General features: G+C 38.3%; 1 protein-coding gene across 7 annotated transcripts in view; it reads right to left on the bottom strand.

Annotated features, from left to right (window-relative positions):
- The window catches only part of TDRD3 (tudor domain containing 3), a 169,892-nt gene extending 150,843 nt beyond the window's left edge, over nucleotides 1–19,049 (bottom strand). For 5 of the 7 annotated variants that reach the window (XM_082700282.1, XM_082700284.1, XM_082700288.1 and 2 more), the window contains exon 1: nucleotides 17,452–19,049. In XM_082700282.1, coding sequence (XP_082556408.1) covers nucleotides 17,452–17,492 — 41 coding nt within the window. In that variant the 5' untranslated portion in view covers nucleotides 17,493–19,049. Of the gene's footprint in view, nucleotides 1–16,849; nucleotides 16,870–17,451 lie in introns of those variants that run through there. The other 2 variants (XM_082700287.1, XM_082700286.1) reach the window with 2 other exon arrangements.
- Between the last annotated feature and the right edge of the window lie 2,383 nt (nucleotides 19,050–21,432).

The following is a 21,432-nucleotide window of genomic DNA, read 5'->3' as shown; positions in this document are numbered from 1 at the left end:
TTACAGTACAATTAAAAAAGAAAAGTTACATCACTTTCTTTATTCTGCAAACACTTGAGTCCCTAGTCCTAGGAATTCAAAGATAAAAAAGGAACATGGTCATTGACTTCAAATAAGTTCAGTTCCAGTGAAGCTTAGCTGACTTGCAGAGACAGATGAATAATTATAGCATAATGACCTAGAGATAAAATGTTATAGGAACTCAAAGAGAGGATACCTTCTTCCTGTTAGAGAAGACTTCCTATAAAAGATAATAGCTTCATTTTAAAATCAAAGGCAGAGCACCTGGGTGGCCCAGTCAGTTAAGAGACCAACTCTTAATTTCAGCTGAGGTCATGATCTCTGGGTCCTGGGCTTGAGATCCTTGGCATAGGCATTGGCACGGGGCTTACTACTCAGGAGGGAATCTGCTTCTGTCCCTCTATCTCTTCCTCTGCTCCTCCCTCCCTCCCCCACTTGCAAGCTTACACTCTCTCTAAAATAAATAAGTCTTAAAATGGGATAAAATAAAAGAGAGGCAAGAATCAAATAACTTAAATGGAGAAAAGCATTACAGACATAAGAGCAAGATGAGAAATGATATAATAATCAGATTCAGTATAGCGCATACATGAGAGACCAATAAACAGGCTGATACAGTTGGAGCAGCAACTACAGAGAGGAAGGAGCAAGAAAGAAAGCCAGAGACAAACAAGAAGACATACAAATCTTTGTAAGGAATACAGACTTCATCCTGCAGGAGACAGGAAACCTAAAGGTTAAAAAACAATTTTAGATAACCTATTCTAACAGCCCTAGAAAAGATGGATTTGAGAGAGGAAGAAGACCAATCAGGAGGCTCCTAATGTCCTCCCAAGAATGAAGTCCTTTAGTGGGAAAATATTTAGAAGGTAAAACTGTTAGGACTGACTCTTAATTTAAATATAAGAGAATGGTAAGAGGCAAAACTGACTTTTAGGTGACTGGTGAGATGAATGTACCACAAACTAAGTCAGAATATAAAGAGAAGAATTTGGAAGACTGGGGAAGAAAAGCACACTTAAAAGCATGGAAGTCTGAGGTGCCTCTGTGATACTGAGTTCAAACTGTACAGCGAAGTGTTTCATATACAAGCACACATTTTGAAATACAGGCTTAGCCAGATTTAGGAATCATCACCATGCAGAAATCAGTTTAAAATGAGATTCATCATATGTTTATAAAAAAAAATAAAAAATTAAAATACAAAAAAAAATGAGATTCATCAATTAAAGTAAGAAAAATGAGCAAGTGAAACAAAAACAAAACTTTTGTAGTACCAACAGGGAAAGTGAGAAAAGGCAGAAAGAGTGGGATAAGAATACTATAAAAAGACAGCAACTGAATAATAAGAAAAGGATAAAGAGAACAAAAATTCTGCAGTGTTTGGGGACACAGGGAACAGTAAATTTCAAGAAGTGAGTTGACCAGTACCTCCAATGCAGCAAAGAAGTCAGTAAGGAATGTACCTTACCAACAGATCATTGATAACTTCAGCAAAAGCATTTGGTGTAGTGTAGGAGAAGCACAAGTCAGTCGGCAGCAAAAAGAAAAGTAATAGTAGGCACAGGTGAAAAAGTAGAAAATAACACAAAGAGTGGTGATAGACTTCTACGTATGTGCCATGTATGTGGTAAGAGTCAGACATGTGCTCAACATTAAAGCAGCAACTTTCAAAAGAAGGAAAAATACCAGAAAGGCATTTATAAAATGTTTTTTATGTAAAATATTTTCTCAAAAAGGAAACTCAGATTTCAGAGAAAAAAAATGTCCTGCTTAAAAATATCTAATTATTAAATGACTGTTTCAAATATAGCTTCTTTCACATACTGGCTTGGAAATAGCACTAAAATAAGAAAGGAATCGGTAGTTGATCCTATCAGCTTAGTCATGAGAAAGGTAAACACAAGTATGCCCACCTGGCATATGTTTTTAAAACTTCATTAATTAGGAAAAAAATAACATTCCTGCTCCTCTTCAGAAATCTAGATCTAAGAATTACATTATAAGGTCTTCCTTTTTCTTTTCATAAAAATCTTTATACTTCAAAATACCTTCTTTTTTGAAGTATTTTTATATACATATAAATGCAAATATAAATTATATATATTATTTTTTAAATGAACTTTCAAAAGGTATTTTAGTTTTGAGGCATCAAACAAACTTATGAACTTTTATGCAAAAAAAATTAAAATACCACCAGCACTAACACTAATAGAATAAGTATTAACTGATTTTATTTTTAAATTGTGGGGGAGGAAAGAAACAAGTCAAGGGCACTGAGAATAAACTAGAATTATCAATTCCTTCAATTTCCCTTAAGAAAAAATTCACTGATGAAGTTTATCTCTAGAGAATGTTTTCCTTTAAGTTGTCCCTACCTGAATGTTGATCTCTCAACCATTCTTGAAATAGAAGCCAGAGTGATCTTTGTAAAATCAGCAAATCTGGTCTTTTCAAGGCCCTGATTTAAAACTCTCAACGGATCTCTGGACGCAGGGTAGTACTTGGGGAATCCATCAAGTCATCAATACAAAGTTTGGCCATTTGAAAAAAGAGCGATTTGCATATATCTTCCAATTTGATATGTAAAATTAATCATAATTTTTACAGAAAAACTAATACACTCTTCAAAACTATTATACTCTTTAAGTTTGGGGATGAGCTATCAAGATTGCAGTGGTCTATTTAATTTAGCTAAAATTCAGGGCCTGGATTTCTCAGTGATGTTATTTGTTTATGTTGGTTACAGTTGTTAAATGGCATGCTTGGTTGTTATCACTATATTACTTATACCCCAGTATACCAGAGTGGTTAGATGAAATGTAAAAGTTCTGATGGAACATTTTATAATGAGAATAATGTCAAAAATGGAAACTGTGAAAAAAAAGAATTTCAGTGTATATGAATCTCTACATGGTGGGAATGGCAACTCTACAAGTTTGAGGATTCATATCCAAAAAGGAAAAATATGAATGAATATAAGAATGAATATTGAAAAACTGGATTTCATTAGACCCTTTGTGCCTAGTCCCCTGAACACTGTTAAAATAGTTCCCCTACAGGGACACCTGGGTGGTTCAGTAGGTTACACATCTGCCTTCCGCTAAGATCATGATCCCAAGGTCCTGGAATCGAGTCCTGCATCAGGCTCCCTGCTCAGCAGGAAGTCTGCCTCTCTCTCTCCCTGCTGTTCCCCCTGCTTGGCTCATTCTCTCTATGTCTCACTCAATCTAATAAATCAATAAAAAGATATTAAAAAAAAAAAACTTCACCTATAATTTTTGTCAAATCAATTCATGAATTTTTTTCATGAATTCAATTTCTAATCTAAAATAGCTTATTACTGGGATGCCTGGGTGGCTCAGTCAGTTAAGCGTCTGCCTTCAGCTCAGGTCATGATTCCAGGGTCCTGGAATAGAGCCCTTGTCAGGGTTCCTCCTCAGTGAGAAGCCTGCTCCTCCCTCTCCCTCTGCCTGCCACTCCCCCTGCTTGTGCTCTTTCTCTCTTCCTCTCTCCCTCTAAAATAAATAAATAAAATCTTTAAAAATAAATCAATTAAAAAAAACAGATTACAAATAAATTAGGTTAATTTAAGTATAACTGGCTATCAAATAGCTTTTGCTATTTAAAGACAAACTTCTATATTTTACTCAGAATTAATATGTTTTAGCAGGCTTTTCAACCTCACATCTGTTTCCTTCTCTTAAGCAGTACTGATCTGATAAAAACTATCTGTAGTCTAGGTTTTCTATAAAATCCAAAAGTTGTCCAGGTGTGATAGAAATTCTCAATTGAAAGCAATGAAGGATTTCTATCTGCCCTAGGACATAATGGAAAAGTTCTATTAAAATCAGTAGACCATTTCAAAAACACCTGACAATTCCGTATCTGATAGAAAGTCCCACTGCAAGTAGTGGCACATTCCTAACAAATAGTTAGGATTTACTAATCTGTGAAGCAGCACCATTCATACCAGTCATTACAAATAAGGATACAAACAAGGATCATGGTTGTTCTTCCAGAACAACAAGGTATTTTTGACAAACATTGGAAAAGTAGCATGTACAACTTATTCCAACCTCTTCTAAGTAATAATGAACTAATAAATCTACTTCACTAATTACTTAGGACAGAGGCCAATAAACTTTTTCCGTAAAGGGGCAGATAGTAAAAATTGTAGTTTTCCCGCAGGCCATATGATCTCTGTCACAACTACTCAACTCTGCTCAGAGCACAAATGCATGGTATAGCTGTGTATGAATAAAACTTTATTAACAAGAGTAAGCATGAAATCACTGCCAACTCCTTACTTAGGATAAAGCTCTATAATCTTTTTTCTTTAAAATCTAGACTCAAAAGATGTCTCTCTTTAAACATTTATTTAATCTTCAAAAAATTTATATTGTTCCATAAATTTACATATTACAAAACTGGCTCCAAACATTTAATTTTTAAGAAGGACATTCCATTACTCATTAAATGAAAACCTTATTTATAAAATTAAAAGGCAAATACTTAATAACAATGCAATATTTCAACAAGAATATTAAATTACCTGCCTTCAGCTTCTGAGACTTACTAAATTCACATACAAAATAAGAGATTGAATATTGATAGTTCTCTCTCTCAAATGTCTTTCTATTCTTCCTGTGCAAGTAAAATAATATTATATGAAATATCCTATCTGTATTACTTATCTTTAATTTGAGGCACCAACATTTATAAGATTACCAAATGAGATTCAAAACCCATAAGATATAAGGATTTTGTCTTTATCAAGGTAATCCTTTAAGAGACAACAAAAGATATTCTAAAATAAAAGACAACTTTTTTCAGAAATAACACAATATCAGAAATCGATATATGTGAAAATTACATCAATTTATTTATAGGCAGCAGTAAGTTATGAGAATCCAGGCTTAATATGCATTAGAAAGGACGCAAATATTTACTAGGCACTCAGCATATGACAAGCAGTGTTCTGAACACTTTGTGTGTATCAACTCATTAATCCTCTTAAGCACACTGTGGGTTAGGTGCTATAATTGGCACCACTTAACAGATGAGCAAACTGAGGCAGCAAATAATTAATGTACTCAAGGCTATAGTTAATCAGTGGCAGAACCAGGATTGACCCTAGCAGAAGACAGTTGGACTTCAGAGCCCATGCTTTTAACCATGAACCCCATCGCTTCTCAGGAGGCAGGTATATCTGTGTGGCCAGCCATACTTCAATTACACCTTAAAATTTAAAAATAGAAAGTAGGTATAAATTTAACTGAAAATCAAGGATACATGTGGTGTTTTCACAACTATTTTCTATTCCTCAGTAATCGCTCATGATAACCCAGTTTTGTGATATAATTCTAATTAACCAATTCTAATAGAAATTAACTATTCAAAATCATGGAATTTACTAATTTCAGTTCCAAACACAAATCCATTCCAGCTCGCAAGCCTGTTCCTCCTCCACAATGCTGACTTCCTGCTGACTTCTTAGTTCATGTACACTGAGTACTTAAGCAAAAAAGAAAAAAAAACGGCTGCTGCGGGGCAGTACCAGGCAAGCTGTAACAGCAACAAGCAAGCTGAATATAACAAAAACATTCAGTCAAACGGCCTATTTTTCCACTTGGAAAATACAAGTCTTAGATACACAGAAATCTATAATCATACATTTTTTAAATATACTTTTGCTTAAGGCAGTAGAGCATTACCAGTAACGATAAACAATTCAATTTGCACATGAAAGTTATTGTGATAAGGTAAAACATTTTAAAAGACCACCAACCGTCCAATTCAATTTTATTTTCCACGAAAACATGTTTAGGCAGGAGTAATTCAAACCATGTCAAGCAATGTTAGCCAATATGACAACGGCACAGATAAGTCTCATCACACCAAATGTAAACTAATATTAGTTCGTATTAATTCATAACTAAAAGTATAAGAAAGCTACAAAATACAGTGGAAAGGTATTACCTCATAACAAACATGACTATTCTTTAATGTGTCATAATAGATATCAACCACATGATTAAACCAAGAAGGCTCGCAATCCCCTTTGCTAAGCAAACATAATACATACATACTTACTACTTATTATTATGGAGTGACATAATTAGGGAAAGAGGGCTTGGCAAACTAAAAAGTCCTTTACAAACATAAGATTATCACTAAAAATAATAAAAAATTTTAAGTAGAATATTAATAAGTAAATTGAATCAAAAGTATAATGTAAAAAAAAAAATTCCTCATTCATTCATACCAAATTCATGCAACTTTACCATAATTTCAATAGCATCAGTAAGTGAAAAATTCAAAATGTCTTCAGGTAGAAGGGAACTACTTCAAATGTGGTCCCTGGATCCATGTCAGTCTTCAAACTCTTTGTTACTGCTTCATGATGGAGTAACTGAAGGGAGCATTTAAAATCTCTTACAGAGGGGCGCCTGGGTGGCTCAATGGGTTAAGCCTCTGGGTTAAAGCCTCTGCCTTCAGCTCAGGTCATGATCCCAGGGTCCTGGGATGGAGCCCCACATTGGGCTCTCTGCTTGTCACGGAGCCTGCTTCCCCTCCTCTCTGCCTGCCTCTCTGCCTACTTGTGATCTCTGTCAAATAAATAAAAATAAATTTTAAAAATATATATTTAGGCTTGTTTAAAAAAAATCTCTTACAGAAATTTGAAATTGTTACAAAATTTTATACTTCACAAAAGTACTGGTGTGTGAAAAACTAGAAATTTTAATAACTGGAAAGAGTTTGAGAATCACAGAACTAGACCACATTTCCCAGAATCCTTTTCACATAGGTGAGACTAAGTTCTTGGAAACCAAGGAAGTAATGTGTCCCACTTTTCCCATTAGGGAGAGACTTGACTCTATGGCTCTCAGCTGTCCTTTCCCTTCCTGTGAGCTAAAACTCAGATGTGGCAGCTACTTTGCTATATGTGTGGAAACAATGACAATACCCTAAGTGGTGCTTCTCAAACTCTGAGGTACAAAAAAGTTACTAGGAGAATCCTGTTAAAACACAGATGCTGATTGAATAGCACTGTGGTAGACTGAGATTCTGCATTGCTAACAAGCTACCAGATAACGCTAATGATGCTGATCTTAGGACCATACTTGGAGCAGCCAGTGTTAAGGGACAACAAAACAGTAAGACCAAAGGAACCTGGGTCCCTAAATGACAGCAAAAAGCAATATCACCATCACTGTATGTTGTTTTGTGATGATGGAGGAAAAATGCTATGATTTCTAGAGCTTTGTAATGTGGGGTCTTTGTACATCAGCCTAGATTTCAACCTAACTAATGTAGATCAGTTCTGTAAATATTAGAAGGGTAGACCTCAGGCCAATTTTGTGTTTTAATTAAAATCATGTCAACATAAGTGCTTATTCACATAAGTATAAACTGGTAAAAACTTCAAGGCCTTATTGCCCTTTCAAAATAATCAGGCTCTAGAACGCACACTATGATTTCTGTCATGTGTCATTTAAATATTATTACTCTGTACCCATTAACATCTAAACCACCACCCTGCACTATCTTTTTCATGATGTCAAATCAAAATTTAATGAGTATAATGGCAGGTGTCTCTGTACAGCCAAGAGTAGCTAGATGTGTTTACCAACAAAGTTAAATGTAAATTTGGGGTGGTTACTTTGTACCAATAATGATGTAAACACAGACACAAAAATGGGCACTGAAATTTCATGGTATTGATAAAGCAACCATATTTTTAATATACGTACACAAAATACATTCATTTTTACCAATGGTTAATTATCAAAGAAACACCTAATTAACATATGCTTAGAAAGACTTCTGATAAATGTATAACTAAAGAAAAAAAAAAAGTAAAAACAAAGCAAATAATCACAACCAGAAAAAGCAGTCAAAAATTTATCAGCAGGGGCGCCTGGGTGGCTCAGTGGTTTAGGCCTCTGCCTTCAGCTCGGGTCATGATCTCAGGGTCCTTGGATCGATCCCCACATCGGGCTCTCTGCTCAGCAGGGAGCCTGCTTCCCCCTCTCTCTCTGCCTGCCTCTCTGCCTACTTGTGATCTCTGTCTATCAAATAAATAAATAAAAATCTTAAAAAAAAAAATTTATCAGCAGCAGTCAAATAAAGAATTATACCCTAATCCTATAAAACTTCATAATGACCAAAGACAGATCTGATAGAGCCTGGATTCTAACCCTGTACTACACCTCCCCAAAAAGCACAACTTTTACTCCCTGAAATGCACAAGGAAAGAAGAAAATCAACACAATCCTGGAGAACCGTCACTATCACTCACAATTTAGGGTGAAACAAACCAAGAGACTCAGCAGGCAGCCTGGACAAAAGATTATGGCAAACCCCTAGGAGGAGAAGCCTCTGCATACCAACTGAAGCTCTCAGCCCCAGGGGAAAGGCTCAATAGTATTGGCCATTCTGAGTATGGTAGACAGAGGAAAGCCACTGGGAAGAAGCCTATTTTACATGTTTTGTGACCTGACTGGCAACATATACATGGTCTTTTTGCTGTTCATAATTGAAAGTTAACAAAAGAACAACCTATGCTTGGCAGGGTCCTCATATAAGAACCCAGTGAACTGAAACCCTCTGCAGCTTACTAAACTGGAAAGTGTCCCAAATGCCTACTGCTTTGCCCTATCAAAGGCCACAGAATGAATTACAACCTCATCATCCTAATGCTTTTCTAACCAGGGACCCCCAGATAACAAGCAATTCTGAAATATTAAAAAGAAAAATAAAAACTTCAGCACCTCATAAAATATCAAATGAGTAAAGAAATAATTAGGACCTAGGACAAACTTATACTAAAAACAAACTTCTGAAAATAATTTCTATTAACAATGCTTTGAGAGAGAACATCTCAAACCCCTACAGAAAGTTGGTTGTCCCATTCAAAGAAATATTATCAATGTATCTGTAAACGTATGTGTTTGTGTTCTGTCATTAGTATCAATAGAGAAAGCTTTAACAGTTTATTTCCTGCATTTCTGTAAAAATAATAATTTTTCCATAAAACTGATTTTTAGAATTTCACATCCATTTCACAAGTAACAATTTCCTACTCTGTACAAAGCCTGAATAAGTTTCATGTTCCTTGAGAACACAAAAACAATATTATGAAACATCTGAGACTAATTAATTATGATGGTATTATCAATATTCATTCCACGAGCATTTCTGTGTCTACTGTGGACCTCACCCCTTGCTAAATGCTAAGAATGGTATAGAAACATGAGAAGACTTGATCCTTGTCCTGCAGGATCTTACAAAACAAGACATCAAACTATTTTAACTAAATAGAAAAACTGGATCTAATCTAATCTAATAATATTAGAATACATTTATGGCAAAAGGAATATACACTTATTTCTTTGGGTCTAATAATATTAGAATATATTATGGCAAAAGGAAAAATTATTTCATTCATTTTATCGTGACCATCTATCAACTTTCTGGACATTTAAACTTGCATACATCCCTATTTCTCTTTCAAAACAAAACTTAAACTGAATTAATTCCAAAAGCCATTATAAAATGTTGGTTTAATTTATTTAGCAAGTTTTTCCATCAACATTTATGTTTAATGTTTCATATTATATATTTTTAAAAATCTACCTTTATTAATTTTCAAATATCTCAAGGTCTTGCTTAGGAATTCAGTAAAATAAAAATGTTTTTTCTTACATCTTCACTTAATGTCTACAACAGACTGTCTTCTGAAAAGCTGTTGCTGAATTTTATTTGCCTTTTGTTTTTAAAGATTTTATTTATTTATTTGGGAGAGAGAGAGAGAAAGCATGAGCAGGGGGAGAGGCAGAGGAAGAAGCAGGCTCCTTGCTGAACAGGGAGCCAAATACAAGGCTAGATCCCAGGACCCTGGGATCATGACCTGATCCTAAGACAGAGCCTTAACAAACTGAGCCACCCAGGTGCCCCTATTTGCATTTTATATTTAAAGGGGACGGGGGTGGGGGTGGGGGTGGGTTGGGGGAATGGAATTTTTTAAAAAGGAACATTCAGATACCTAAATTTATTTTAAAAAAATGTTTTAAAAACTGATCTGAATCTCTAGAATCAGCAAGTCAGTAATATTGACCTAAGCAAATAATCTTGTCACAGAACTCTTAAAGATATGTCCATTTTCTCTTTTCAGAAAAGTCAGTGATTTCCTTCCAATCCTTTTTCCCCTCTCTGGCAGCTCCCAGAAGGCTAATTCTCTTTTAAAATGCTGAAATTCCTCAGTGCTTGAACCCAGCCTCTTCTTATTTAAAGCTTGACTTTTTAGATCATAGATCAGTGCTATCTAATAGAAATAAGATGCAAGCTACACTCGTAACAGTAAAAAGAACCATGTGAAGTTAAATTAATAATGTATTTTAACACAATATATTGACAGCATTATTTCAATATATAAGCAATATAAAAATACATGAGAGATATTTACATCCTTCTTTGTTCTAAGTCTTCCAAATCCAGTCTGTATTTTATAGGTACAACTATTTTACATTTTACAAGCATTCAGCAGCCACATGTGGCTAATGTCTACCATATTGGACAGTGTGGCCTTAGATGATCTCATCTGCACTGCTTCAATTATCAGCTATACTTGAATGATTCCGAATTTATTCTCTAATCCGGTCTTTTTCCTAGTGCAAGATTAGTATTTCCCAATGTCTAACTGGCATCTTCTTTTAGATAACTCAAAGCTACCTCACAGTCAAATAATGTCTAACTTCAATTCCACCCGTCAAAAATGTGTTCCTTTTCTAATACTCCCTATTTAACCTTATTGTAATCAGTTCAAGTATAAAAGCCAGAAACCTAGAAATCAACTCTTTGACCCCTCCTTCTCTCTTTCCCATATACAATCCATCTAAAAGTTCTGTCCATTTTACCTCCTAAATATTGCTCAAATCAATTTCTGTTCTCCATCTCAATCATCACCACGACTTTATCCATCCGGCTACTCATGCCAAGCTCTGAGCTATTTTCTTCAATGCAAGCATTTCTCAAAATTTAACTATGATGTCATCCCTACTCCAACCCCTGATAAAACTTTCCAACTGATTTCTATTGCCTCCAGAATAAAAGCAAGGCCCAAGCTACAGGACCTAGACCCTAAGTATCTCCCAGTCCCACTTCCCTATACTGTTCCTATCTTGTCCATTCATCCCAGTCCTTCAGACCTTTGTACTCACCATGCTCCCTACTGCCCTGTGAAATTTGCATCTGCTTTTTAAAATCTTACTTATCCTACATAATTCCCACTCATCCTCCAGATCTCAGGGACGCATTCTACAACCACCACAAAGACACCAAATTTCCATTCCATAAATTCTTCCAGAACCATGCCCCTTTTCATCTCTGGTGTGTTTACAGATGCAGTGTTTACAGTATATAGTTAATGGCTTTCTTCCCCATAAGACTACATCAGATTATACTAAAGAAAGTGTCTGCTACAAGATGTTTAATAATTATTTGTTGAATGAATGCATCAATGAATCTGCCTTGTTTTTCCCTAGAAAAGGACTAGACACCATATGAGATGGTATATACAACATATCCTACTTATACACCATTAGTTCTGGAAAGCCTTCCAGACTTCCCAAGCAAAATACCACTGTACAGCATGTTTAAATTCTGAGGGACTTATATATAATCGCAAAAACAAACAGTGCCTTGTGTAGAAGAGGCATAAACATTTACTGCACGTATTTCAGTAGACACATTACTATATAGGGTTACATATTTCTTTGCATTATTGCAGAGACTTAACAGTTGTAAAGATACCATACCTCCAACAGCACTATCTTAAGATGAGGGTAGCTATTTGTCTCCACTATAAAGGCTGTAAAGCTGTAATAAGTGTAAGAAGCCCTCACACATGCACACAGACTCACCCACAGAGTAAGGTTGTGAAACCTGTAGGGGTTACAGTACTAAGGTACACGTAGGATCTGTCCAGCCCTGGAGTGTGATGTGGTTCTTTCCCCTTTCTCTCTATCACTAGGGTGCTTCTTTTCTGTTCTCACTATCTTTGATTTGACACTCCTGTTAATATTTCACCTTATCACCACACATTTTTTTGTCCCCTCTTCTCTGCTTTACTTTGTTTTCATTCTACGACTTCACAAATGTTTCTCAATTTTTACATAAATTGTTTTTGCATTACTGGGAGTGCAGTCTGCTTCTTCTAAAAATCATCTAGAGGTAAAGCCTTCTTCCGCTAATTCCAGATCCTACATCTTACAAAAAGTCAATTTCTAGAGAGATGGGACTTAACTGCAACATGATAAGTCAAACTGCCAATATCCTTCTTTTGTCAAAAGGAGAAAATATAAGCCGAAAAAGTTGATATAGTTATATTTTTATGGTTCTTGAAATGTTACTATGTAATTTTTACTTGATTTAGCAAATGCTGCTGTGTGAGAGGAGAAAATTATTTTCAACTTGCTGAGGTAGCAAGTTTCTTTTTATACCCCCTTTATGCTTGAGGCAGTCAAGTCTACAGGCAGTTGAAACTAGATTTATAGGTTATTCACCAAAAAATCACTGCAAACAGCACCTTGAAACCTTAAAATTTGCAGTTTAACAGAATATCCAGGCATTTTTAGCAGTTTATAGTATCAGTAGAAGCCACCGGGCAGTGTGTAACATATTTTAAGAAAGAAGGTCAACAAGGCTTATTAGTATTGAACTACAATTTCACAAAAAAAAATAAACCAAAGATATAGTTACAAATGCTCATTAAAAAAATATGAAATGTTTCAAAATGGGATGTCTCTGATAAGCTCCCCTGAAACCTAAATACAAGGAAGGCAACTGGCTTCTTCTAGTATTCTTCAACATGATCTATTATTGTTTTGGCTAAAAAAGTGTTTTAATGGTTCTGATCCTTTCTGAAACAGTGTACCAAGAGTATGTTTATATCAAAGTGGTAATGATAAAATATTTTATAATTCTAGATATATAATTCTAGATAATAAAGTATCTTGCACTTAATATACCACCTTATAAAGAACTACCAATATTCTTTACAAATGGACTTATGCCTAAGAGTTATGTTGGCATATGAGGGAGCAAAACTTCAGACACTCTTTGTATTATAAACTTCTCTCATATCACTGTTAGCAACAGTGTAGCAGGTAAAAGTAAAGTAATGCTGATGGTGCTGTAAAGGTTGCTTCCCATTTGAAGACAGATCATTGACCATCAATCTCCTGGGGAAGAGGTGTGTCTCTCAGAAAACAGAAGCCTTACAAGAAAGGTGCAGGGTGGGCTACCAAACCAGGAATCTGACTTTCTTGGTCTTGATCATTAATGTTTTGGGGAGGAAGCTTCTACATGATGGCATGTGAAAAGAAGTTCTCCATCTGTGGATAGGTCTAAAGTTAGAAATTAGAAATTCCAGCAAATTGTCCTAAAGCACCACTTTGGAATAGCTATCTCAAAGCAACATGTGGAACAGGGCTGGCTCCTCAAGACAAAAGAGCATTCACTTCATACTCCACACTGCCATTGTGCTTCCTATTTTATCTATCTTACAGTTGTTCTTCTCTAGTACTAAATTTTTATAGACTTTTTTAAAGCTGCAGTCTTTCTTAGTTGTTCAAAGGTGAAAGAAAGGGAAAGGAGTTTGGTGGTACACACTTGGGCCAGAGAATGGTCAGTATAGTGGTAGCACCAGTAAACAAAGAAAATAGAACTCAAAAGAGAAGGTGAAGTTCAAGGGGAACAATGTAAGAAGACTTGTGTGTTCATCCTTCTATTTTCCCTCCAACCTTTCCCTCTTCACCAAAAACACAAAAACAAAATCCCCAGAGCACATCCGGGTTAAGCCTTGCATGATAGAAATCTGGAGTTTCTAATGAACTATGTTCCTTCAGAATAAAATGGAAACACTATTTCTAATGCTACCTTATGGAGTCTTCAACTCAAAACTGCTAGGTAAGGCAAACACATATAATATAGTGCCTTACCTTTCAGATAATCTTAGACTTTGCAAAATACAGAATTAACCATTTTCAGGTAACTCTGATCAGCATTTAAGTGAGCCACTGCAAGATAAAGCTTTCTTTGTTTTCAAAATCAACCACTCCTAAGCATAAGCACCTTATATTTCCCAAAGGAGAAAGTAAATTTATACACCACAAAATGCTTTAATCCAATTTTCTATTTCAAAATGTGTTATTTTTTATCAACAATTTAAATTAGAAATGATCACCATGGCTTGATGGAAATGAGTTTTGAATCTTTATTCTACACATTTGAGCAGTATTCTTGGATCTGCTACTTATAACTGAGCAAATCTTTGATTCTCTCTGTGCTTCAGTATCCTCATCTGCACACAAGGGTGTTAAGCTGTGCCATCACTAATTCCATGGAAAATACCTTTCTCAAAAACACAATCACAATTATGTTCTAACATGTTTCTATTTTTTAAGGTTCCAAAAGGTTGATATTTCTATAAAAATTCTAAAGATTCAAAAGGTTAGCAGAAACAAGCAATTCCCCCTTGAGGAGAATCTCCAAAGAGAAAAAAAAAGACATTAAGTAAATCTGTTATTGAGATAAACTGAGCCAAATCTCTCATTGTGAAGTTTATTCCACACATATAACTAAACACTATAAGAGATCAATGTGCTATTTAGTGCATTATTTAAACACAACCACCATACTGTGAAAGTCCCTGAAACTTTTAAGTTCAAATTAGCATAACCTGTTGCTTTCTATGCTACTCATCACTAAAGACAAAAAAATTACTGTAATGTCTGCTGGAGTGGCTATAGTTGGAGATGTATTTTAAAGTATTGGTTTTGTGGGGGGGTCTTTAAGATAATAGACTTAAGAGGGGGGGAATTTGCTCAAAAACAAAACAAAACAAAACAAAAACCATAGACTGGAATTATGTATCAGAAACCTAAGCTTTATTTTTAAGATAAAATATTACCCTAAACTATTATTTTAGGTGAAGATGATAGAAAGGATTTAATAATAGTTTAGGTGTCTTAATATCTATTTCTTTTCAGGTCCTATAAGTAACTAAGTGTATAGACTAAGAACTAAGAAAAAATGGTTTTGTCCGTGACAATAACAGAATCCCAAGAGTTAGAGGAAACTCAGAAAGTCAGAACTGGAATGAGTTGGTCAAAACTACTCTATGGTCCTAAATCCTTCCAGTTCTCTTCTCTGCCTAAACTTTTGAGATTCTACATTTTAACATAGTAAGACTCTACTTAAACATAAGATCTACAGGCTACTTGAACACCTAGGAGATCTCTTTCTCTTCTTTGGCACAAATCTAATTTGTTCAAGACTTATTAGGAATTACATGGTAACTCTTAGAAAAAGTCTTATTAGACCCACAAATTACTATTGCCTTTGTGAGTCACTGCCATATAAAAGCAACAAAATCTGGTGGAAAAAGAAACATGTTAAACAGATCATTTGCAACACAAAGTGACAAATGTTACAATATAACCATGCTAGGGACTTTAACAATGTAACAAGAAAAAGGAGGCACTATCCAAACTTGGGTAGAGACTGCAATAGAATCTGATTAGCAGGGGCATTCCAAGGTCAATTGTATCAGACTTTACTGGGAACCTACATTGTAGTGGCTCCCTGGCAGTACAAATATACAGAAAAATAAGATGCAGTTCCACACCCCTAAAGAGCTTGTAGTCCAAAAAAGAACAATTTCGTATGTGTTTGGAACCAATGAGACTTTGGAGGTGTCGTGTTGGAAAGAAGTAACCCAACAAGTTTGTAAATGAAATCATATAACTAGGTTGAAAAACCAAGGCTCAATTTAATGAAGAGTGGAGAGCAACTCAAGTAAAAGAGTAAGCCAAGGTTATTATCCAAAAACATTCTTGTGAGGTAAGAAACTGAAGGTAGAGATTCCACAATAAAAATAGAACTGAGTATGGTGAGTTTTTCCTTCAAAGTCTGTTACCCTAATGGTGTTCTACCCAAAAACCATGGGAACAACAACGCATAATGGTTAAAAGCACCAGATTTGGAACCAGCCCCCCTGTGCTCAACTTTGAACTCCACCACTTCCTAGGTAGAAAAGAAAAATTACTTAACAGTTCTGTGCCTGAGTCCTCACTTCTAAAGTGAAGTGCCTGCACAGCCAGGAGCCCCTTCTTCAAAACACAGGCATTATTATATCACTCCAATCAAAAAACTTTATCCACAAAATCAAATCCATATCTTTTAGGCACTTGTAGCCGCCATAACCTGCCCCAACCTTTCTGGTCTTAATCCTCACTGGACACCCTCCTACTTCCAGGAACCACTAGGATCTAGTATCAGTTCTGCAAACCAGTAAGCACTTTCCTACTTCTGTGTCGCCTCTCCGGTGGCTGTCTAGAAAGACTTTTCCCTCACCATCTTTCAAAACCTGCTTCTCTAGGAAATGAACTCTCCTTCCCCTCCCAGTTCCATAGCCCATTTGCGTGCCTCTCTGCACAGTTTGCCACTGTTTCCCGTTTTTATGTTTGTTCCTGTAATGCCCCCGTCTCTCCTCTTTTCACCAAGATAGTGAACTTCCAGAGAGCTGGGCCAAATCTTTTTCATCCTCCTTCCCACCCCTCCTCTCAGACTGAGCCTAGGTAGGCCTGCAAAAGCGTTACTAAATTAAACTGGATGTTAACAACTGTCATGGCCTCAGTTCCAGAAACTGCTTAATTTCGCATTTTTTAAACTACTTTCAGATTCTAAAATCTTAACATGAAACGTCTTTAAAAATCAGAACATTGCCATCGCTTCAAGAAAAGTTCCACGGAGCACCCACACGAGTTGACAATGAGGTCATTCTTAGCTTCAGAAGTTGTGTGTGTGCCACGGAGGGCAGCTTCACACCGGTCGGAACACACTGCTCTGAAATTAGGAGAAAGAAGAGGCGGCCCGGTTGCAGCACGGGCTTTGCCCTGGTGGGCCCTCAACTTCCTGAGGGCCCGCGGGCTCCGGCCGCGCTAGCCCCTCTCCGCTGCACTGGGGGCCCTCCAGCCCTCGCCTCCCCTCGTCCCGCCGCAGCAACACTCCCCAGAGCGGCGCGGACAGCGTGGCAGGTCCTCCCGGGCGAATGCGCTCGGGCCTGGGCCGCCGGCCACCCTGCCTGCTCGGCCCGCAGCCCCCGGCCTCTCCCCGGCCCGCCGCCCGCCGCCCGGGGCCCAGGCCGCGCCGCCGCCGCCGCCGCCCCGAGGGAAGCTGGGGGACTCGCTCCGCTCCGCGTGGCGCCGGGGGCGGAGCCGGCCCGGAGGGCCCGGGGAGAGGCCGGGGGCGGGCGGCGGCCTCCGCCTACCCCGACACGCACCCCACCGCCCCCAACCCCAACCCTCCTCCGGGCCCCGGCCCGTGTCCGCGGCCGAGCGGCCAGCGGGACTCGCCACTTACCAACCCGCCTGGGACAACGCCGCGCCGGGAACCTCAGACATGGTAGCTGCTTAGGCCGGGGGTGGGAGGGGGGGGGGGCTGGGGTGGGGGTGGGGGGTAGGCCTCCTACTTGAGAGCAAAAAAAAAAAAGAAGAAGAAGAAGAAGAAAGAAAGAAAGAAAAAAAAAACCGAAAGAAAAGAAAAGAAAAAAAAAAAAACTCCTCTGGTCGGCTCTGCAACTGGGCATGCTCAGTGCGGCCGGCGCTTCCGCGTGCGGGTTCCGCTCGCCGCGTTTTCCGAGCGGCCGCAGGGGCAGGCCTGGCGTGGGGCTTGGAGGTTGCAGCCTGCCGGGGGCCGTGATGCCTCGCACACCGGCTGGGGCCTGGAAATCGCGGGCCAGTTTGTGAGCAAGGACTACGAGACTTTGCTTTCCCCCGAAGGCCTGGTTATGTTTTGTTTCTGGCTCACTTTTCTGAGTTGCACCCCTTGGAAACTAATGCGGATTGTTTTCTTTGTAGAGCGGAAAGGAACGCCCGCTTTCCAGCGCCGACAGCCAGTCGCTTCCCCCGAGGCCAGGGTAGGCCAGAGTTGAGACGGCGGGTCGGTGGAGGGGCAGTGCCTCCAGCCTGGGGACAGTGAAACTCAACCAAAGAGGTGTTGCCAGCCACTGTGCGTTGGAGAAAAGTTTACTTTCTTTGAAAATAAAGACTCGCTCCTTTCACTCTGCTCCGACACAAAGAAAAGAATAAAGTCGCATTTTTTTTCGAGTCCCCACAGGCAAATCAGTTTGTAGGAGGTTGGAGCACAATGAATGGTCAACCCAAGGAAACCTGAACTTAAGGGACATGGGTAAATCGGGCAGCTGTGTCAGTGTTTGTTTTCTCTGTCGCTCTGTCACGGGTCTCGCTCTGCCACTGGACCCGTCCAAAGTCCCAGCGCGGCCCCGTCACTGCTGGCACTGACATAACCCGGCTTGGCTGGCTCCTCAGCCCCCTCGCTGGTGTCCTCCCGCTCTCAAGAGAGCTGAAGCGCAGGGGCGGGTCCCCGAGTGAGCCTGCGCGGCGGCGTCGCCGCACGGCGCGTTAGACGCTCCAGCACGATAGGTCGGCTGAGACTTACGACAGCCAATCGGAGAGGAGCAGATGGAAGGTGGGGCCTCGGGCCGGGGAGACACTCCCTAAAAGTTTGCTCCGCCTTCCATGGTTTACCAGCTCTGCCTGCTCGGGGTAAAGGCGCTTCTGGATGCCTCGGGCCCCAACTGTCAAATCACGGGGAGAAACCCAGAACTTAAGCCGCATCAGCCGCCGCTGCCTTACCTGAAACTATCATCCCAAACACAGACCTGGAGCAGAGGCTGCGGAACTGGACAGAGCCCCGTTCTTGGGATTGGGGAGGAAATTCACAGTTACAGAAGGAAGGAAATAATTGCCATGGGTGGAGCTAAAACGCAATGCAAATTTTTCTCCTTTTAATTGGGAAACTCCCTTTGGGCTTCCCCAAGTCATAGTTTTAAAATCGCGATGCTTCTAAAGCTATCGAAATATGTTTTCAAGCACCTTGCTTAGGTACTTATTTTAACAAAAGATATTTCCAAGTGCTTAGAATCAAAAGTAATTCCTTCCTATTCTTTGCAATTTGCAGTAGTATACTGTGTTTCGGCCATACACATGCTACAAGTATATTTCACGTTAATAGCACCAGTTATCCTGTTCAGCAGTCAGGAAAAGATTTGCCCTTCTGAAGGTAAAGAGATGACTCAGGTTGCTAATAATTTTTATTGGCTGTTAAATAGGATCTACTCTGACCAATTATTTACATTTTGCAATCAGTGTAAGTTATTAAATATAAAAATGATATGCTGTCCTAATATCAGAATTCTTCACTGGCTAAATGTGAATCCGTTACAAGTTTGTTCTTACAGTGCAGTGTAGTAAGAATTTACCATTGCGTAGCGCTTACAGTAACTTTAATAAAATGCTGAAACATTATCCCCTTAGTTTAAGAAGTGTTTTGAAGAATGGGTTGAGGATTCCCACTGGAAAAACTTGGGACAATATTACCATAAAAAACAATGATGATACTTTATTGAATTTTTAAAAATAGGTAAAATACATGCTTTCAGAACGGCACTAAAAACAAGTGGTGCCTTGGCTGGCTCAATTGGTAAGTCATGTGACTCTTGAGCTTGGGGTTGAAAATTCAAGCCCCACATTGGATATAGAAATTATTAAAATAAAATCATAAAAAAAGAAAGGTGAAAGGATAAAAGCTTTTCTTTCAGAGGTATCCCAGAGAATAAATGTAGAACAATTGATAGAATTAGAAAAATGACCTTTTTCTAATTCATTCACAATTGATTGAGGCAAAGTTCATCAAAAGATGCTAAAAGCCATTGGTAAAAGATCGTAGCAGTACAGGATCCTCACACAGTCTTAAGGTATCAAGCCATAACTTAATTATTACAAAAGAAAAAATGTACCTTTCTAGTAAAAAAAGAAAATCACTGCCTTAACCAAATGACTAGCGCTAGAGTCACTAATGGGACAATCTGATATTATGTGCTTACTGATGAAGCACATGATGCAAAGTACACAACATCTTCTAAGAAATATTCTTGCCGGGGCGTCTGGGTGGCTCAGTGGGTTAAAGCCTCTGCCTTCGGCTCAGGTCATGATCCCAAGGTCCTGGGATGGAGCCATACATTGCATCGGGCTCTCTGCTCATTGGGAAGCCTAGTTATCTTCCTCCCTCTCTCTGCCTGCCTCTCTGCCTACTTGTGATCTCTGTCTGTCAAATAAATAAAATCTTGAAAGAAAGAAAGAAAGAAAGAAAGAAAGAAAGAAAGAAAGAAAGAAAAATATTCTTGCCAAAATTGTTTAACCTAAATTTAATCAAGCTTCTAGGCAGTAGATCCCAACCAGGAACTTGCACCCCATTCCTTATCCCTTACCCAAGTGGGTACATTTGACAATGCCCGGGGACATTTTCAGTTGTCATAACCTGGGGGGTGGGGAGTGTTACTGCATCTAATGGGTACTGCTAAACACTGCACAATGGACAACACAGTTTTCCCGCAATGAAGAATTATCTGGCCCAAAATGTAAATAGTGCTAAAGCTGAGCAACCCTGGTCTAGATATAAGCAAAAACTTAAAGGATATATAGAGGATATTGAAGCAAGTCAAACAGGAAGAAACAAGCAGATAAATCCAGAATGTGGTATATTCTGTAAGAAACCTGGCCTGACCTATTCATTGAGCCAATATAGTAATAATTTTTTTAAATCTCCATATTAATAAGACTCAAGAGATGTAACAACAAAGTAGAATTTTGGATCTTAAAAAAAGAAAGATATTTTGTGGCATTATACTTAATTTTGGAAATTTTATGCCAAAGCTTTTATGGCTGAGGAGTTGTGGTGTCTACAACTTATCTCCAAGTGACTCAGAAAAAATAGGTATGTTGATACATAATATATATGTAAAACAAATATACATACATATGTGTATGTATATTAAAGAGGGAGAGAGGGTAAATGTGGCAAAATGTTTAAAATTGGTGTGCTCATTATTTTGTAACTTCTCTCTAACTTTAAATTTTTCAACATAAAAAGCTAGAAGATATATTATACCAATTTTTTTCACATCCAAAACTTTTAATTGGAATTAAGGTCTGTATAAATATGTTAGTGCCATGGAAAATGGTCACAGCTGACTAAACCAAAAAATATTAATAACAATTTTCATTTTTAATAAGATAAGTCACCAATTTACAGAAAATATAAAGTCTACGGTTAGCTTAAACTTGGACAAAATCCTAAGGATGATAGAAAAGCTTAGCAAGGCAGGGTGTCTGGGTGACGCATCTGGTTAAGTATCTGTCTTCAGCCCAGGTCATGAGCCCAGGGTCCTGGGATGGAGGCCAACATCAGGCTCCCTCCTCAGCAGGGAGTCTGCTTCCCTTCTCCACCTACCTTTCCCCTTATCTCCCCTTCCCCCAACCT

This window comes from Mustela nivalis (assembly GCF_964662115.1).
Source record: "Mustela nivalis genome assembly, chromosome: 15".
NCBI lineage: Eukaryota > Metazoa > Chordata > Mammalia > Carnivora > Mustelidae > Mustela > Mustela nivalis.
Note: the sequence above shows the minus strand (reverse complement) of the source record. Positions and strands in the feature narration are given on the sequence as shown.